Here is a 19,817-nt window from a genome sequence, read left to right on the forward strand (position 1 = left end):
GGATGGCTTTGCACTGATTCTCTTGCCTCTTCTTCCCAAGTGCTGAGATTATATAGGCATGCATCATTATACCCAGATAGTCACTAATTTTTTAAACTTTGCCCCATTGCTTTATCATTATTTTTTTTGTTTTATTCTTTTCTTTAAAAAGATTTTATTTTTTTAGTTTGTGTGTATGAGTATTTGCATGTATATATATGTTTACCATGTGTGCACTTGGTGTCAAGGAGGCCAGAAGAGGCCATTGGATCTCCTTGATCTGGAGCTAGACAGTTGTAAGCTGCAGTGTGAGTACTTGAGCCTGGGTTCTCTATAAGTGCTACAAGATATTCTTAACCACTGAGCCATCGCGCCATCCTGTTTTATTTACCATTTAAAAAAAGATTTATTATTAAGAATTGTGTGTAAATCTATAGTGTGTATATATGCATGTGTGTGCAGGTGCCTTAGGAGGCCAGAAGTGGAAGAATTCTCCCTAGAGCTGGAGTTACAGGTAATTGTGAGCTACTTGATATGAGTAATGGGAACCACACTTAGATCCTTTAGAAAAGCAGCACCCATGCTTAACCATTCAGCTATCTCTCCAGCCCCTGTTGATCATTCTTTGTTGTTGTTTGTTTTTCAAGATACAGGGTTTCTTTGTGTAGCCTTGGCTGTTCTAGAACTAGCTCTGTAGACCAGGCTGACCTTGAACTCAGATCCCCCGCCTCTGCCTACTGAGTGCGGGGATCAAAGACGTGTGCCACTATTACCTTAACTTTTCACCATTAGGTTGAAAACATCATTCTCAGATGTATTTGTCTGTACATATACATATATATCTATTTACTTTTGAGTTTTTTTTTTAAAGATTTATTTATTATTATACATAGAGTGTTTTGTCTGCATGTGTCCTTGCAGGCCAGAAGAGGGCACCAGATCTTGTTATAGGTGGTTGTGAGCCACCATGTGGTTGCTGGGAATTGAACTCAGGACCTCTGGAAGAGCAGTCTGTGCTCTTAACCACTGAACCATCTCTCCAGCCCTACTTTTGAGTTTTTAAAAACATTATTATTGTTGTTATGTATAATGTGTGTGTGTGAGTTCAAGCTCACATGTTCTAGAGTGCCTCTGTGGAGGTCAAAGAACAACTATGAGGAGTTCATTCTCTCTTTCTACCTTGGCTTCTGGAGATCAAATTCACATTGTCAGATTTGGATGGCAGCTTGTACCTGGTGAGCCATCTCACCTGTCTTATTTTAAGATGGGCTCTTGCTATGTAGTATGTAGTATATGTAGTATGAATTCAGGCTGACCTCAAATCCACTCTCTTTTTGCCCCAGCTTCCCAAATGCTGGGATTGGGCTTGTGTTTACATGATTGTATTTAGTTGCAATCTGATTCAGAAATTGTAGGGACTGTTTCTCAACTTGGATTTGTCTGATTTACTTCTGGACCATATAAAGAAATATAAATAAATGTTTTCAGGGTTCCACACTTGAAGCCCCCAGGTGCCATCATGTTTCCCCACTGAGAAAGTATTATTTTCCATGAACTAATAATATCAAATAGGATGCTTTTCACTGTATTTCCTATAAATAAAACAAATATAAATATAAATATATTTGTTTTATTTGCTTGTTTGCTTTTTGAGATGGGGACTCATATAGCCAAGAGTATTCTTGAATTCTGTCTAGCAGCGATGACCTTGAACTTCTGATCCTTCTGCCTCCATTTCCTAAGTGCTGTTACAGGCATATGCCACCATACCTGGTTTTTGCAGTGCCTAGGGCTTTGTACATGCTAGGTAAGTACTCTGTCAATTGAACTGTATTCACAGCTTTTGTTCTGCTCTTTGACACCACGTCTCATACTTAAGGGAAGGCTGGCCTGGAATTCACTATTTAGATCAGGATGGCCTCAAACCTGTGGCAGCCTTACTTCAGACTCCTGAATACTAATGAGCCACCAAGCCAGCTTCACATTAATTCTTTTTTTTATTATTAAGATTGATTTATTATGTATGCAGTATTCTGTCTGCATATATGCCTGCACATAAGAAGAGGGCACCAGATCTTATTATAGATGGTTGTGAGCCACCATGTGGTTGCTGGCAATTGAACTCAGGATCTCTGGAAGAACAGCCAGTGCTCTTAACTTCTGAGCTATCTCTCCAGTCCCCATTTATTTATTTATTTATTTTTCAATACAGGGTTTCTTTGTGTAGCTTTGGAGCCTATCCTGGAACTCGCTCTGTAGACCAGGCTGGCCTCGAACTCACAGAGATCCAACTGCCTCTGCCTCCCCAGTGCTGGGATTAAAGGCGTGCCTGGTGCATTAATTCTTTTTTAATGTAAAAAGTACATGCACTGTTTATCATCTTAACTGTTGAATGTACAGTTCAGTGATGTTAAGTGTGTTTACATTGTTGAGGCAGATCTCCCATCTTGCAAATTAAAACTTGGTAGATAACAGACCCCCTTTTCTCCTTCCCTAGTCCCTGGCAACCACCATTTCTACTCTCTGGTTCTGCTTGTTTTTGTTTCTAGGAATTTAAGTAGAGTAGTTACTTCTTCCACAAGGCCACATGTATATGGACCTATGGGGGCCATTTTCATTCAAATCACCACATTACACTCCCTGGCCCCTACATAGGCTTGTAACCAGTCATATCATAATGCAAAAATGCGTTCAGTACAACTTCAAAAGTCTCCATAGTCTATTACAGTCTCAACACTGTTTAAAAGTCCAAAATTTCACCTGAGATTCATGGCAACCTTTTACTGTAACCCTTGGTAAACTCAAACTCAAAAGGTACACCACATACTTTCAAAATACAGTGGCACAGAATATACATTACCATTCCAAAAGGGAGGAAATGGAGCATAGCAGACCAAAGCAAGACTGAAAACCAGCATGCAAACTACAACTTTTGCATCTCCATGTCTGATGTCAAAGCACTCAACTCAGTTCAGCTCCTCAACTCCTTTCAGCTTTGTTGACTGCAGCACACTTCTCTCTTGGGCTGGTTCCACACTGCAGACTGGTTCTCGTCTGCAGCATTCTTTGGCAGATATCCCAAGACTGGCATCTCCAACATCTTGGGGTATCCAACACAGTCCAGGCTTCTCATTCACAGCTTCATCTAATGGCCTCTCTGAGCTTCCTGCAGGGACACCCCAGATACACACACCTGGCCTCAGTGACTTTCCTTAGAGGGAGACAGACTATCCCTGACTCTGAAGCTAGAGCCGCGTGGCCATGACTGAAGCTGCCAAGTTCTATGCTTGCTAGGTCTGGAACTTGGCCTCCATTTTCAATGACATTTGCATTCAGCTGTCTGTTGATGGTTCCCTTCACTGCTTAAGCTTTCCTTCAATTCTTTTTCACAGGTTGTAAGCTTAGCTTGGAGTGGGAGTCACAACCACTTCCTTTATTCCATTTAGCATCAGGCTTGTCTTCAAACTTTTTATCTCCTGAAGCATAAGACTTAACTCCAACAAAACATTTCTGGGTGCTTCTTTTCTCTTCAAACTGTACCTTTTATATTTCTTCTTGCCCCCTGGTTCCTTTTCATTGTAGGTCTGCATAAGTGACTACTAATAACCACATGACACAGTCAATGCTAGGCTGTTTTGAAATCTTCTCTGCCAGTGCTATTAACCCAAAACTCTTCAATTAGCATCAGGTAGGTTTTCAGGACAAGGGCAAAAGCAGCCACCTTCTTTTGCCAAAATATCACAAGAATGATCTCCAGGCACCACATTAGTCTTCCTCTCTGAAACTTTTTTTTAGCTGGGCCCTAAGCACTCCAAGCACCACCGTTTTCCATGCTTCTACTAGGAAAGTCCATTAAGCCCCCCCTCAGAGCATTCAACTGTTTTTCTAGTCCAAAGTTCCAAAGTTTTACGTATTTTTCCAACAAACAGTATGGTCAGACCTGTCACAGCAATACCTCACTCCCTGTTACCAACTTGTATCTTGGCCACTATGAAGAGACACCATGACCAAGGTAACTCTTATAAGAGAAAGCATTTATTTTAATTAGGTGGTTGCTTATAGTTACAGAGTTTTAGTTCATTATCAGATGCATGGCAGCATGCAGGCAGGTGCTGGAGCAGTAGCTGAAAACTATATCCTGATCAGTAGGCAGAGAGAAGCACCGGGGTCTGGCATGGGCTTTTGAAACCTCAAAGCCCATCCCCAGTGATAGACCTCCAACAAGGCCATACCTGTATGAGCCTATGGGGCCATTATATTCAAACCACCCTACCAGTGGGTTCCTGAAACTGAAGTCCATACAAAATTGGCTTTTTTCTTTCTATAAATACTTTGTTGTTGTTGTTGTTGTTTGGGTAGTGACCCAAAAGTCTTTCAAGTTTATGTGATTTAAAATTCCTTGGTAAAAAGCTAATTTGAAGTTAAATAAAATAGATATGTCTTCACAGCTGTCACTATTAAGTATAACTTAATCAGCTTTATTCTGTTTTGGGCACTAATTAAGCTAATAATTATTCACTACTTTATTTAACAGCCCAGGGCATAGTGGCATGCGCCTGTAATCCCAGCACTCCTGAGGCAGGAGGATCATGAATTCAGAGTCGGCTTGAGTTATATAGTGAGACACTGTCTCAAATTTTAAAAATTACAGAGTTTGTAGATGTATTCTAATTAGGTCACTTATTGTTTGGGGGGATGTTGACACTCAAACAGGGTCATGTGCATATTGGGCCCTATCACTGAGTTAAATTTAGTGCCCCTAATCAAGTTATTACTTTGAACACTCCAATGCTAATTATAATTTACAATGATCCTACAAGTGGTTTTCATAGTCTTCTTGATAACTTACTTATATTCATACTACATTAGGTAGGAGGTATTTTAAACATACAGATCTACAAATACTAAAATACTAAAATGTTAATTATTGAACACCAGTTCAAAGCTTCATGTTTCTTGCATTTCATTTTTACAGAGAAACTAAAGACCTTTGAATTTGTTGATAAACACTTTCTGCTGTACTGTTAAGCTGGTCTATGAGCAAACTGATGATGATACAGTAGTAAATGGTCCAAAGTAGAGAATGCTAGATATAATAGGTTATAATTTTCTATTTCCTAGGTATTGCTGGAAATTAAAAGGTTACTTAGGGTTATTTTATTATTGTTGTTGTTGTTGTTATTATTATTATTATTATTATTATTATTGAGACTGGCCTAGGCAGCACAGGCTGGTCTTGAACTTGTAGCCAAGATGTGTGTGTGTGTGTGTGTGTGTGTGTGTGTGTGTGTGTGTGTGTGTGTGTGTGTATATGTATGTGTGTGTGTGTATGTGTATATGCTTTTCCCTCCGTTACAGAACTATTAAATACAAATAAGAAACACTGTTAAATATTAAATAACAATATGGACTTTGGGGGTTTGGGAGTAGAGGGATTCAGGCAATAGTCAGGGTCTGGCAGTGTGGGCTCAGTCGTGGTAGGGGGTCAGGCTATGGTCATCTTGAGAGGATGGGCTGCAGCTACTTGCAAAGTCCTCTCAGCTTGGCCAGCAACTCCTGGATGAAGTCCTCTGTGGGATTCCTGCAGGACTCCAAGAGTCCCTGGATTCTTTGGCTTCTTTCCTCTTGACTGTTCAATTCCAACAGTTCATAAGTGTTGACTTCATCTGGTATATCTGATTCTGCCATAGTACAGCTTCTCCTGGTATCTGTCCATTTGCTTTTCCACATCCCATTGCAGCTGCCACTGGTTGTACTTGACACTGACTTGTGTGCTAACTCATGCACTTGCTGTTTCTGCAGCCTGATGGAGCTGACCACCCAACTCCAGCTTGCTCAGCACACACTTGCCCAGCTGCTATGCTTCCATTGCTCCTTGACCCTCCATCTCCCCCCTCCCTTTTTAAATCATGTATGTGTGTTGCTGTGTGGGTAGGTGTCCACTTAGGCCAGCGCTATAGGATCCCCTGGAGCTGTAGTTAACACGAGGTTCTGAGTCACTTGACATGGGTCCGGAGAATCAGATTCAGGTCCTCTGGAAGGGCAATAATGATCTTAACCACCGAGCCATCTCTACAACCCCAGCCTTGATTCTCTTGACTATCTCACAAATTCTGGGATTTGATTACATGCATGTGTACCATGTCTAGCCTAAAATTATAATCAATAAATTATTACAAAGTTTTATTTTTGAGAAAGTAAAGATTTATGATAACTAGGACAATATACTGTAACAGAAATTACTATGTGTGCCACTGAAACTGGAAAGTGACCTGGGTATGGGAGGCTGCTTTACTTAATAGCATCCTGTAAGTAGAATTGAGTATGTCTTTGAGGCTCATTCTTGGTGTAGTGAAGTGACATGGTTTATGGTGTTTTTGTTTTTTTAATTTATTTATTTTATGTGCATTGGTGTGTTGCCTGCATGTATGTATGTGTGAGGGTGTTGTATCCTCTGGAACTGGAGTTACAGACAGTTGTGAGCTGCCATTTGTGTATTGGGAACTAACCCGGAGTCCTGGAAGAACAGTCAGTGCTCTTAACTGATGAACCTTTTGCCTTTTAAGTTAGGCTTCATGTGGCTTTTTAAATCCTGGGGTTTAGGCATGTACTTCTGTTCCCAACTGGTAATTCTGTTTTAAAAGGAATGGATGTAATTTTGTTGGTAAAATTTTCTATTGCATTTACATGCTATTGAATTAATTTCATTTGTCCTGATTATTGACCTAACCAAATTTCACGAAGAAATATGAAGCAAAATAAGCTTGCTTTATACTTTCCTGTCTTTATAACCTAATCTGTTGCTTATTTTAAGGAGACACAGCTTTGTGTGTGTGTGTGTGTGTGTGTGTGTGTGTGTGTGTGTGCGCGCGAATGTGTGTAGAGGCCACAGTTCAACCTCAGATTCATTCTCAGGAGCTGTCTACCTTGTCTTTTTTTTCTCCTTACCTTGTGTTTTGAGACAGGGTTTCAGTCTGAGGACCTGAGACTCACTCATTAGCCAGCAGGCCCAAAAGCCACATGGATCTACACATACCGTCACACCCAGGGTTTTACGTGGTGCTAGAGATTAACCTCAGGTCCCCATGTTTCTGCCGCTTCAGTTTACTGAGTGAGCTATCTTCCCAATGCCTGGAGAGGTAGTTTCTAAACACATCTGCTGGAAATAAAATAAATCTGCATATTATTTTTCAAGTGGTTAAGCATAATTTTTTTTCCTGTCTGTAGGAGGAGACTTCATTTTTGCCTTCTGTTGACCTGTTTGCTGGGAGGGTAGTTGGGTTCATGCAGAGCACTTGAACCTATTTCAGCTAACTCTCCTGAACTTTTCTCTGAGTGATTAGTTTCTTCCAACTCCTTTGCTTGTCTACAGACTCTAATACCTTTGCATTTCTATATTTTTGCATATAACTTTTAAGAGAATCCCTTTCTGCATTTACTTGGCAAGAATTGGAGCGGGGTAAATGAGAATCAGTTGTGTTCAGCTGAACTGCTCTAAACAGAAGGAAAAGAATTATTGAGGTCAGAAATGAGCTGATTGAGGGTGCTGGTAAGTTCATACAGATGAACACTGCCATCATTAAAATGAACAAACTGAACTTTCCAAATCAGAGGTAAGAATTAGAAATACAAAGAAAGCCAGATGTGGTGGCACATGCTTGTAATCCAACATGTTAGAAGGTCACATGTTAGAAGCCAGCTCGAACTATATACATAGTGAGTTCCAGGCAAACCTGGGCTACAAGACTCTACCTTAAAAAAACTCAAAATTAAAAAAATAAATCCAGAAATATACCTGACTTAAAATAGTTGTTGGTAAACATTCAGTTAGGTTTCAAGTATGAAAATTGTGAGTAAAATGATGAATAAAACTCCTATCTTAAATGGGATCCAAACCCTAGGATGAAATAAACGATTTCCTGCTTTGGGATTTTGGAACAGAGTCTCTCTCACTATGTAACCCAGTTAGACTCCAGAAGATCTCCCTGCTTCTGCCTGACCTAGTCTGGGATAACTGGTGTGCTGCCTGCCATTCCCAGGTCAGAAGATCCCTTCAACCATCATTCATTCCTGGAAGTAATACAGATTTGTTTGTTTGTTTGTCAGGGTCTTTTATGAACTTTGGACCCTCCTGCCTTCACTTCCCATGTATGCTGCTGGGTTTACTAGTGTGAGCCAAGTGTGAGCCACTATGCCCAGTGTTTGCATTGCTGGGACTCGAACCCAGGGCTAGGTGAGCCCTCTACCAACTGAGCTACGTCCCTAAACTAGACTGAGGCTTCTTCACTGATAGCTTTTGTCTTGACAAAAAATGTTAAATACCAATATCCTTCTCTTCTCTTTGGCATTTGCTAGTTGTTCAGAAGACTGGGTTTTGAAATCCATCTTAAATAATTGTAGCCACAGGAAGTGCAAAGACAGTACAGAGGTCTCTTGGATCTTTACCTGTTTTTCCTCACAAACAGGATTCTTTTTTTTTCTTTTACTTTTATTTATTTATTTTGTGTGGTGCTAGGGATCTATGCCAGGCATGCCTAGGCAAGCGGTGAGCTATAACCTAATGTGCCCATTTAGTTTTGGGTTGTGTTTTGTTTTTGTTTTTGAGACAGACTCTTGCAATACAGCCTAAGATGTCTTGGAATCTAGATGCTCCTGTCTCAGCCTCTGGAGTGCTTGAGTTATAGCCATGTACTGTGTCTGGCAGAGCTCCTTCCCTCCCTCCCTTCCCTCCTCCCTCCCTCCTTTGTGCTGAAGATTGACTCCCTTGGGCCTAGCACATGCTAATGCATGCCCTGTTGTTCAGCAGTGCCCCTAGTCAGACTCTTTCTGTGGTCATTAAAGACTGAAGATGGGAAAGGGTTTGAATGAGTCACCAGTGTCAGAGTGCTGTGGCGCACGGAGGGTGAAGATACTCAGCATACCACCCAGCTCGTGGGGCTTTTCAAGCAGTTCTTAAGAGGAAGCTTGTGAGGAGATGCCATTCTGCCTTTCATCTGCATACTGCTCCTTGACATTTTCCTCGGCTGAGGCTGCTCCTTGGTTAGCACTGATGTGGGACATAGATGTTTGCCTTAGTGAAACCTAAGGCAACAGTGCTTATGGAAAGTTCAGATTATAGTTATATATAGAGAAGATTGAAGATTCTGTGCCTCCAGGGGTTTGTGATGAACATTTTATTGACTGTACTTAAGATACGAGGATTTAAGCTGGGTGGCAAATGCCTTCATTCCCAGCATTTGGGAGGCAAAGAGGCAGGTGGATCTCTCTGAGGTCAAGGCCAGCATAGTTGAGTTCCAGGACAGCCAGAACTACACAGAGGAAACTATGTGTTGAAGAAATTAGGATTGAAACAGACTGTAATTAGGTTGCTACTTTATTTTTCTTTGGCAGTACTGGGGATCAAACATGGGGCCAGGGCTCCACCACTACACAGTATACCCAGTCCTTTGCTTATTGAGATAGGATCTCACTGTGTGTTCCAGGCTGGTCTCAGCCATGTGCTCTCCTGGTCAGCCTTGATAGTCCTGGGACTGTGAGTGTGTGCCATTGTCTAGCTTAGTGCTGCAATATAGTCTTAGTAACCTTTTGGTGTCTTAGGTTAATGGCTTTTAAATTTAGGCTTAGTTAAAAATATGTGTCTTTGTGGGGAAGGGGTGGTTGAGACAGGGTCTCATGTATCTGGAACTGGCCTTGAACTCCTGATCATTCTGCTTCACTTCTCAAGAAATACTCATGTCTGATCATCTACACATACATGAAACAGATATACTGCAGTCATGAGTATTACTCTCATTGTTCTTAGACACAGATTTTGATTTAATCATAGTGTCACCCTTGAAATTGGTTTTATAACTAGTGTCTCACTGTCCATGTGGGGTAGCAACATGATGAGTGAAGACATGTGATCTCTTTTTTCTCTAAAAGTGATTTATTTTTGAGGTAATTTTGTAATTATTTAAATATTTTTGGGGCCAGGGAGATGTTTCTTTTTAGTGGTTAAGAGTGCTTACTGCTGTTCAGTCTAGATATAAGTAATTGGTGAGTAAGATATGAGAATTCTAAGTTCTACATTAGTAAAATATAAAACTATTTAAATGAAGTAAAATTTATGCCTAATATTTGTTGATGAGTTTGTTGAGGATTACTATCCATGAGCTGGGAACTAACCTTATTTTATACATGCATAACTAAAATGTACAGTTGATAAGAGCTGAAAACTTCACTTTAGATCAGCTGGGTATGGAGACATATGCTTGTCACTCCAGCCCTTGTGAGGCAGCAGGAGGGTCTGATTAAGGCCAGCTTGTACTATATAGCAACTTCTAGGCCAGCCTGGAATACACTGTGAGACCCTATTTCAAAAAAAATTTTTTTGAACTTTATTTAAAAAATGAAATCGCTAAGATTATTATGTTTAAGTTCTCCAGCCCCAAAGATTTATTATTTTTTAGAGAGGATCATTAGAGGCTATCTTTTTTTTTTCTGTTTGTTTGTTTTTGAGACAGGGTCTCTTTCTCTAGTCCTGGCTGTTCTGGAACTAGGGAACTCACAGAGATCTCCTGTCTTTGCCTCCTGATTGCTAAACTTAAAGGCATGAGCCACCATGACTGGCCTTAAGCCATGACTGGTTACAATGTTTTCGTAACCAGTTATTCTGAACCATTGGAGAGCATTTAAGAGGACAGGCACATAAAAAACAAAGGAAAAACTAAAAACTTGTTCTTGGGGGAAAATTGACCTATAGAAAACATTTTCATTCAGTTTACAGGGTTCTACCTGTCTAGCCTGCTTCTGACCTTGGGTTCTCGTAACTTTGCCTCATAAGACTGGCATTAGCATCATCTTGTGCCAGCTGCTACCATTTCAGTGTTTAGAATAAGCAAGCTGACATACATACGCTGGCATACACTGAGATTACTTGGAGTATGGTTTCATTTTTATATGAAGGCAATGAATACAGCAAATTTAATTTAACGTTTCTGTATTTCAGCCCCAGTGCATTAAATCAGTTAGATTTCTAGGTTTGTATGAGAAACGGTTTTCACTGATGCCCTCTTTTCTGCACATTCCCATTATGTACAGAACCTGGGATCGAGGCATGTACACCTGCTGTGTAACTGGTTTTTAAATTGGATTACATTGGAAAATACTTTTCCTTTCTTTTTTTCTTTAGTTTTCTCTTTGAGACAAGAGGTTTTGCTGTGTCGTACAAGTTGGCTTTGAACTCAGAATCCTTTGTCACACTCTTTCTTGGTACTGCCACTACAGATATGTGCTACTCTGCCCTGCTGGAATTATTTCTGAATGTAGTATGTGTTTTCAAAAAGTTTGAAACTCCTGGGGTACGGGGGTGGCGATGTGGCAGGCAGTGAAGTGATGACTCATCAGTTAAAGACTGCTTTTCCAGATGAACTGGGTTCAGTCCCCAGCACCTACATGGTCCCCAGCTCACAATAGTTTGTAACTCCAGTCCCAGGTACTCTCTTCTGGCTTCTGAAGGTGCTTGCACTCATGGTACACATAGATATTCATGAAGCTAAAACATCCATACATGCAAAGTATTAAAAAAAACAAACTTTGAGCCAGGTGCTGGTGGCACACGCCTTTAATCCCAGCACTCGGGAGGCAGAGCAAGATGGATCTCTGAGTTCGAAGCCAGCCTGGTCTACAGAGCGAGATCCAGGACAGGCATCAAAAACTACACAGAGAAACCCTGTCTGGAAAAACAACAACAACAACAAAAACCAAACAAACTTTGAAATCACACAGCTCTATTCCTGTCAGCATTGGAAATAATTTGAATATCTGAATTGGCCTGGAACTTGAGATCTTCCTGTCTTAGCCTCTTGAGTATGGGAATTACAGACAGGTACCACCACCCCTGTCTTTTATTAAGCTTTTGAGAGGAAAATTATTATATCTAATGTATGATTGCATTTACTAAAAATGTTCATGGTTCAGTGAGTATACTACCACATGGCATTTCATATTAATCTGTCTGATAACAGAAAGGTCTCTTTTAAGTAAAGCTAGCTATTCTGGTATTGTTTAGGGTAACCATTTAGGTTATTTCTGGTTTTCTCTAAAGTATGGAACCAAAAGAAGTGGAGATTTTCATTACTTCGGCGAGAGCAGTGGTATATTTTTGACTTTTATTGTATAGATACTTACAAAGTTGACTACATTTCAGACGTTGAGTTACAGATGTCAACTCACTAGCTTTCTTTTGTTCTTCCATTTCCTTAAAGGTTTGGGCCCCATGGGATCCCTGTGACAGTATTTCCCAAAAGGGAATATAAGGATAAACCGGACGCCATGCAGCTCCAAAGTAACACATTCCAAGAAGGGATAGAAGTCAAGCGGGAAGTGAATGGTGCTGTTCCCGAGGACCTTTCTCCAGTCCCTCCTCCTGAGCGCCTGTGGACTTCCAAACCACCTCCTCTCTTCCACGAAGGAGCACCTTATCCTCCCCCCTTGTTTATCAGGGACACATATAACCAATCAATACCTCAGCCACCTCCTCGCAAAATTAAGCGACCCAAACGAAAAATGTACAGGGAAGAACCCACTTCAATTATGAATGCGATTAAGCTACGGCCCAGGCAAGTCCTGTGTGATAAGTGTAAAAACAGTGTTGTTGCAGAAAAGAAGGAAATTAGGAAGGGTAGCAGTGACTCTTCTAGGTATGAAGATAAAAAACGGAGAAATGACAGTGTAGCTACTGTGAACAAGAAACTGAAAACTGACCATAAAGTGGATGGGAAAAACCAAAACGAAAGCCAGAGAAGAAACGCTGTGGTGAGGGTTTCCAACATTGCTCACAGCAGAGGCAGGGTAGTCAAAGTTTCTGCTCAGGCAAACACGTCAAAAGCTCAGTTAAGTACCAAGAAGGTGCTCCAGAGCAAGAACATGGATCATGCAAAAGCTCGGGAAGTATTGAAAATTGCCAAAGAAAAGGCACAGAAGAAGCAAAGTGAAACCTCCACTTCCAAAAACACACACTCGAAAGTCCATTTCACACGTCGCTATCAGAATCCTAGCTCAGGTTCCCTCCCACCTCGGGTGCGTTTAAAACCACAAAGGTACAGGAACGAAGAAAATGACTCTTCTCTGAAGACAGGACTGGAGAAAATTCGGAGTGGCAAGCTGGCCCCTAAGCCGCAGTCTCGCTGCACCTCCACCCGCTCAGCAGGTGAGGCCCCTTCAGAAAATCAGAGTCCCTCAGAAGGCCCGGAAGAGGCCGCCAGTGAGGTTCAGGACACAAGCGAAGTGTATGTGCCCGGTGAGCAGGAGGATCTGCAGACGGTGGGCCAAAAGGGCAGCAAAAGCAATCTCTCTGTTTACCTGACCCTAAATCAAGAGAAATCTGACTCTTGCAGTGCTTCAGTGTGTAGCATTGATAGCATGGATGATGTGAAATCCTCCAACTCGGAGTGTAGCTCTTCTGAGAGCTTTGTCTTTCCTCCAGGCAGTATGCGTGCACCTTCCACTTCCTCCTCTTCAAAGGAGGAGAAAAGTCTCAGCAATTCCTTGAAAATGAAAATCTTTTCCAAAAATGTCTCTAAGTGTATCACACCAGATGGCAGGACCATATGTGTAGGGGACATTGTTTGGGCCAAGATATATGGCTTCCCATGGTGGCCAGCCCAAATTCTTACCATAACTGTAAGCCGGAAAGATAACGGCCTTTTAGCCCGACAGGAGGCCCGTATTTCATGGTTTGCATCTCCAACAACATCTTTCCTTGCTCTTTCACAACTCTCCCCCTTTCTAGAAAACTTCCAGTTACGCTTTAATAAGAGGAGAAAGGGTCTGTATCGCAGGGCTATCACAGAGGCAGCTAAGGCTGCTAAGCAGCTGACCCCTGAAGTGCGGTCTTTGTTGACACAGTTTGAAACGTGAACATGGACAGTAAGGTAGGCGAGAACCGCTGGAGCGGCGCAGTTCCCTGGCTAGTTAGAAATCCTTTCCACCAGCTAGCTTGGCCAAACTGGAAAGAAGTTGCACTCAGTTGGCTTTTTATACTTATATAGCCATTTTTAGACTAAGAAGCTGAAAACTGAACATGCTGTCAAATTTTCTCTTAAGGAACTGAGATTTTTTAGCAGTGTTTTCCAGTTTTGAAATCTAAAACCATCCTAAGGCACAGAAGCCATAGCCTCAAATGAAACTGAATTTTTGCAGGGACTGTTAATTGCCATTTTGTACCTATTGTATATACACACACATATAAACTATTGCCTGTCACCATGTGACACAGGCTGCATATGGGGGGTTTAGTAAGGGCTGGTGAGCTGGGGACAGTGGATATTTAATGACTGCTTGTTTAATAATTAGTGAACATGTAGACTTTCTATGCACATAATGGTATAAACATTTGATATTGGGTGTTGGGTGTTGGACAAACTGAGATGCTTGCTATGACAAATTGGGATGCTTGCTGTTTAGTTGTAGACACATTGTCCAGTATTTAGGGTTAAAACTATTAAGACTGAACAGGCTTGAGTCACCACACCACTCTTGTCTAATGGGAACATAACAAACTTCAGACTTTTGGTTGGGAAGTTTAGATAGGTTTTGTTTGGGGTATGTGAGTAGTTGAGTGAACATTTGGTCAGATTTCTCCTGACTGGCTGGTCCTAAATTTTTAGGACAGAGCCTTAGTAATTTACACTTTGTGAATTAATGTCATGTGTAATTGTTGCATTTTGGATGTACCTAATTTGATAATTTTTAAGAAGCATTTCCATTTAAGGTAATCTGTTTGCAGGTCAGAAAATGAGAAAAATGTAATTGTGTAATGCATTGAAATGTAAAAAAAAAAAAAAAGCTGTAAATAAAATCAACTAAATCCAAATTATTTGTGTGTGTTTCTCAAAAAGCTTTGAACAGTTTCAAAATAGTAGAAAATTATTCAGGTGAGAAATCAAATTTAGCTTTCTATTTGCCCTGTTAGGGAATACTATCTGAGAATAGGTAAAATTCAGATAGCAAGAGGCTCTGTAGTAATGCCATCTGATAGAACTCTAGTTCCCAACAACCTCTTAGGAATGCTTTTTAATTTTTTTCAATTTTAGCCTTAATAAGCGATCACATGCTATAAAAACGAGGTAATCATAGTTGGTCTGCTCTATTTGGTCTTCTGCCTCAGCACTGCGTTTGGGGCTAGTGGTCCGACTAAAATGTGCTTTTGAGGGAGTCTCACTCCATCACTCTGGCTGGCCAGGCTGATTGAGCTCAGAGTCATGCCTGCCTCTGTGTCTGCCTCCCCAGTGTTGGGAAAGTAGTCTGCCTGTGGAGGCAAGAGAATCTCAGAAATTAAGTTGCTTCCAAGCTTTTTTAATTTTTGTTTTTTAAATTTGATATAATTTCAGTTTGGTACTTACTTGAAATATAAAAAGGTGTTTTTTTTTTTTTTTTTTGTGGATTTCTAAAGTAATCCAGTATGAGATATATTAGTTACTATGGAATTAATAAAGATTAATGAAATTTGGAAATTAGCTTCCTTAAGCTTGATACCTGATTATTTTTGGGAAAAAAAATAGAATATTTTTTGGGGAACTTAGTCAATGCTTTTTGATTTTAATAAACACACAATAAAAAAAGATGCATATTCTTTCCTGCAAACAGATACTGTTTAAAATGATCTGATTATGACAGGCTGAAAGTTCACCATATGATGGAGGGCTTATAAGGGAAATATCTTTTTAGGTTTTCTGAATATTTGTTTTAGATTAAAATACTTACTTATTTGGGTATCTTTGAAAAATTGATTTAAGCAAGAGTCACCTAAAAGGTAATTTTAAAGCTTTGTGTAGTGATCTGGGCTGTTTTGTTGTAATAGTGACTTTGAAAGTAGGTGTTGTTAATATAGTTAGATGCTTTGGCAAATGTATCTTTATGGCATAAACCATTTGTGTTATTTCAGAAGCTACAAGGGAAATATAATCTGTGTTTGTGGAGTATGGAAATAACATTCAGCTAGGTGTGGTGGTGCGTTCTATCAATCCTAGCATTTGAGAGATGGAGGCAAGAGGATTTGAGTGAGTTTGAGATCGCCCAGGCTACATAATGAGTTCCTGGTCAAAAAAATAAATGTACTTGGCAGTGTGTGCTGGTGCACATCTTTAGTCCTAGCAGACTGATCATGTCTCTGAGTTTGAGGCCAGCCTGGTCTACAGAGTGAGTTCTAGGCCTGGTTCTAGTTCTAGTTCCAGCCTGGTCTACGTAGTGAGAGACTTTTTTAAAAAAATATTTCAATAGAGTTTCCCAAGCAAGGTGACCGTCTAGTGGCTAATGCAAGTGGAGATACAAAGTTTTCTCTGAGAAGATAAAGGGCACTTTTTGTATAGTGGTAACCCAAGTGGGCATTTTTTGGTTTGGTTTGTTTTCTCCCTGCAGAGAGAAAATTGGCTTAGACAAATCTCCAAGGTAAGAAAATTGGCTAAAAGACAAGGATGAGCAAGGGCAGAAACCAAGTGAGCAAGTTGTAAAAATGGTGTCTTTACAGTTGTGTAGCTTGGTCTGTCTGTGAGGCCCCAGCAGTGGGATCAGCACCTGTCCATGGCTCATGAGCTGGCTTTTTGGAACCTATTCCCCGATGCCTCACCCAGCAAAGGGGGTGGGGTGGGGGGAGAGCTTGGTCCTGTTTCAGTGCAATCTGACATGCTTTGTAGACTCCCATGGGAGACCTGCCCCTTTCTGAGTGGAGAAGGAGTGGATGTGGGGGATAGATGGGAGTTGGGGGAGGGAAAGGGAAGAGAGGAGGGAGGAGAAAAAAATTTTTTTTAAATGGTGTCTTTAGAAATTTAAAAACCTCAAAGCTGTGTTTTTCTTTTTTAGAATTTGGGAAACAGGAAGTGTCCTGGTCTTTAGAAGGTCTTTAAATTCAATTTTAGTTTATTCCCACAGAACAAGAGACCTGTAGGAAAGTCTTGTGAAGGAGTTGGGGAGACTAGGATTCACTGGTCTGAAATCTATGACTTGATTTGTCCCTAAATGTTTTGTTTTGTTTCATGTATCCCAGGCTGGCCTTCAGCTCACTACCTCCTGCCTCACTCTCATGCTGGGATTCTGGTGTTCACCACTACACCCAGTTTATGTGATGATGGGGATTGAACCCAGGCTTTTTTTTGTACTAGCCAGGCATTCTGCTAACAGCTTCATCATCTCCAGTCTCCTAAGTAGTTTTGACAGATTTTTCTTTTTCTTAAAGTTTGGAGCAGGATCTTACTACATAACCCAGGCTGGCCTTGGGCTCTTCTGTTTTGGTATTATAGGTATGCACCAACACATGTGGCTGGGAACAAAATGTTAGTGATGGTGATTGTAGCTTAGTACTAAGTGGAACAAACAGGAACTTTGCTCTGAAGACATTGTAGGTAGGCAACATGGGACTGATACTAAAATCAGCTTAGATGAATGTCTTAATAGGTCTGAGTTTTACTCCATTAAGAGAGGCTGTGCCCTTCTAAAGTTGGTTATTGAAGGAAACATATTCAGACATTGCAAAGGACCAGTTTTCCTCTATACGGAATAACTGAGCAGAAATCAGAAATTTACAGTATACATTTAAAGTTAGATTTTCTCATCTAATTTGTGAATGTTCTATGGTTTGTGCTGAATTGGTGGTACACTGACATGTCTAGAAAAGTTAGTAGTGAAGGTTTTAGTTCAAGGATTTATGGTAAGTGATCCTTTCCAATAAGGAATTGGCCAGAGACAGTGAAGGTCATTTTCTTTCTTTCCTTTTTTAAAATTTTTTGTTTCCTGTTTTTTTTGAGATAGACTTTCTCTGTGTAACCACCCTGGCTGTCCTGGAACTCACTTTGTAGACCAGGTTGGCCTTAAACTCACAGAGATCTGCTTGCCTCTGCTTCTCAGTGCCAGGACTAAAAGCATGCACCACCACCACCTGACTGTGCAGGTTGTTTTCTAAGGAGGAACGAATCAGTTTTTGCTTTGGGGCTGTGCTAATACAGCTGTTGACACTAATGTAAATATCCGGAATTGAGAGCTACTGTTGGGCTGGTACCTTTCCATTTCCTGCCAGGCCGCAGTAAGTGGCCAAGCTGCCTTTACTATTTCCACCTGGTTCGGACTTGAAAGGCTCTTACTGTGCTTCTACAGGTTATGTACGATTACTGTATTCAGGCTTTCATTCAGCCACAATTGCATTAATTAAAAAGTCACAGGGATAAATTATAGTTTTAGCAGAGTATTTGGGTATTTTTTCCATGATAATAGATTCCATAGTCAAAAAGGGGCACCATTTCAATTTGTCTTTGTGATGCTCCCCAGCTGGGATTTCCCTCTTACTTCCCCCGTGTCTTTAGTTAAAAATAACTTTGTCTTATTAAAATGAATTATAATTTTATACATATTTAAATAGACATGACCTAAAATTTACCATTTTGGGGGCTATTTGCTTCTTAGAGGATTTTGTTCTGTGGTCCAGGCTGGTTGGACAAGCAGTGTGGTTTTTCTGCCTCAGCTACTTGAGTATTGGGATCCTACCATACCAACTCTGAAGTTTTACCTTTTCCTATTCGTTAGATAGGGTCTCATTGTGTAGCCTTGCTAAGTAGAGCATGTGTGGCCCCTGCCTTCCATCTTAAAACCATTTTAGTCATACAATTAAAAAAATAATTTGTGTGTGTGTGTGTGTGTGTGTGTGTGTGTGTGTGTGTGTGTGTGTATGCATGCCACATGTACAAATGCCTTCAGAGGGTAAAAGGGTGTTAGAACCCCTGGAGTAGGTCGTTGTGAGCCACCTGATGTAGGTGCTAAGAAAGCCTTTGGGACTCTAAGCCATCTCCTCGGCACCCAGGTGTACAGTTTTAAAAGTGGTTAAGTATGTATTGTGTGACCACGACCACTGTCCATCTGTAATCTGGATGTTTTTCTTTGCTTTTTTTTTTTTTTCTCTTTTGTCATTTTGGTTTTTTGAAACTAGGTCACTCAAGCCCAGGCTGGTTTCTAGCCCAGGACAATCATTGCCTCAAATGAGTGGCTTATAATCTTCTAATTTTAAATGTGCTCAGAGTTGGTACCGGGAATGCTTGCTTCCAGTACTCCTTGCTGTGTACCTGCAGTCCTACATGGGGAGATTCTCTAGCTAACCGTGCTAATATGCATTATACTTAATGCCTTAGTAAAAGTTAGGTGAATTAATATGACTACATTCACCTACTAAGTAATTTTTAATTAATTAAAATTATCTTCTTCAAATAGTAACAACTGCTTGGATAATTTTTATGAATAATGGAGCCATTTAAATGACTTTGATAATAATGGAGGTTGGACAGCTGGGTCAGCAGATGAAAGTGTATACTGTACCCAGCACCCACATCAGGCAGCTCACAGCAGCCTGAAACTCCAGTTCCAGGGTACTGGACACTGACTTCTGATTTCTGAAGTATCAGGATTGTAGGCCTGCACTACTGTGCCCAGCTCTAGAGATGTGAAGACAAATTTGCAGTAGTTTCCTAGAAATTTTGTAAAAAGCAGGAATATGAGTCAGGAAGGTAAGCATTGGTTAAATAGGTTTGAGACCAGTCTGCACTACATGGATCTGTCTTAGAAGAAAAAAGGAAAGACAGACCTCATAATTTCTATACAAGGAAAGTTAAGTCCTTCATAGCTGAAGTATATCGGGCATGTTCTTGTTCTCTCTTCTCTCTGCCTTTGTGTGTGCAAGTTTGTTAGGTTTTTTATTGTTTGAAACAAGGTCTCATGTAGCCTAGGCTGGCTTCAAACTTGACATTCTCTTGTCTCCACCTTCTGTCTCCTGCGCCTGAGTGTTGTAATTACAGGCATGAGCTAGCACACTAGGCCTG

At 40.6% G+C, this 19,817-nt stretch overlaps 1 protein-coding gene across 3 annotated transcripts in view; it reads left to right on the forward strand.

The window, feature by feature from the left end:
* Positions 1 to 19,817, forward strand: part of Pwwp2a (PWWP domain containing 2A) — a 41,531-nt gene that overhangs the window by 11,282 nt on the left and 10,432 nt on the right. For 2 of the 3 annotated variants that reach the window (XM_059270367.1, XM_059270368.1), the window contains exon 2: positions 12,228 to 13,171. In XM_059270367.1, the coding sequence (XP_059126350.1) occupies positions 12,228 to 13,171 (944 nt within the window). Of the gene's footprint in view, positions 1 to 12,227; positions 14,797 to 19,817 lie in introns of those variants that run through there. The other variant, XM_059270366.1, reaches the window with a different exon arrangement.

Source organism: Peromyscus eremicus, chromosome 8a (genome assembly GCF_949786415.1).
Source record: "Peromyscus eremicus chromosome 8a, PerEre_H2_v1, whole genome shotgun sequence".
NCBI classification, from domain to species: domain Eukaryota; kingdom Metazoa; phylum Chordata; class Mammalia; order Rodentia; family Cricetidae; genus Peromyscus; species Peromyscus eremicus.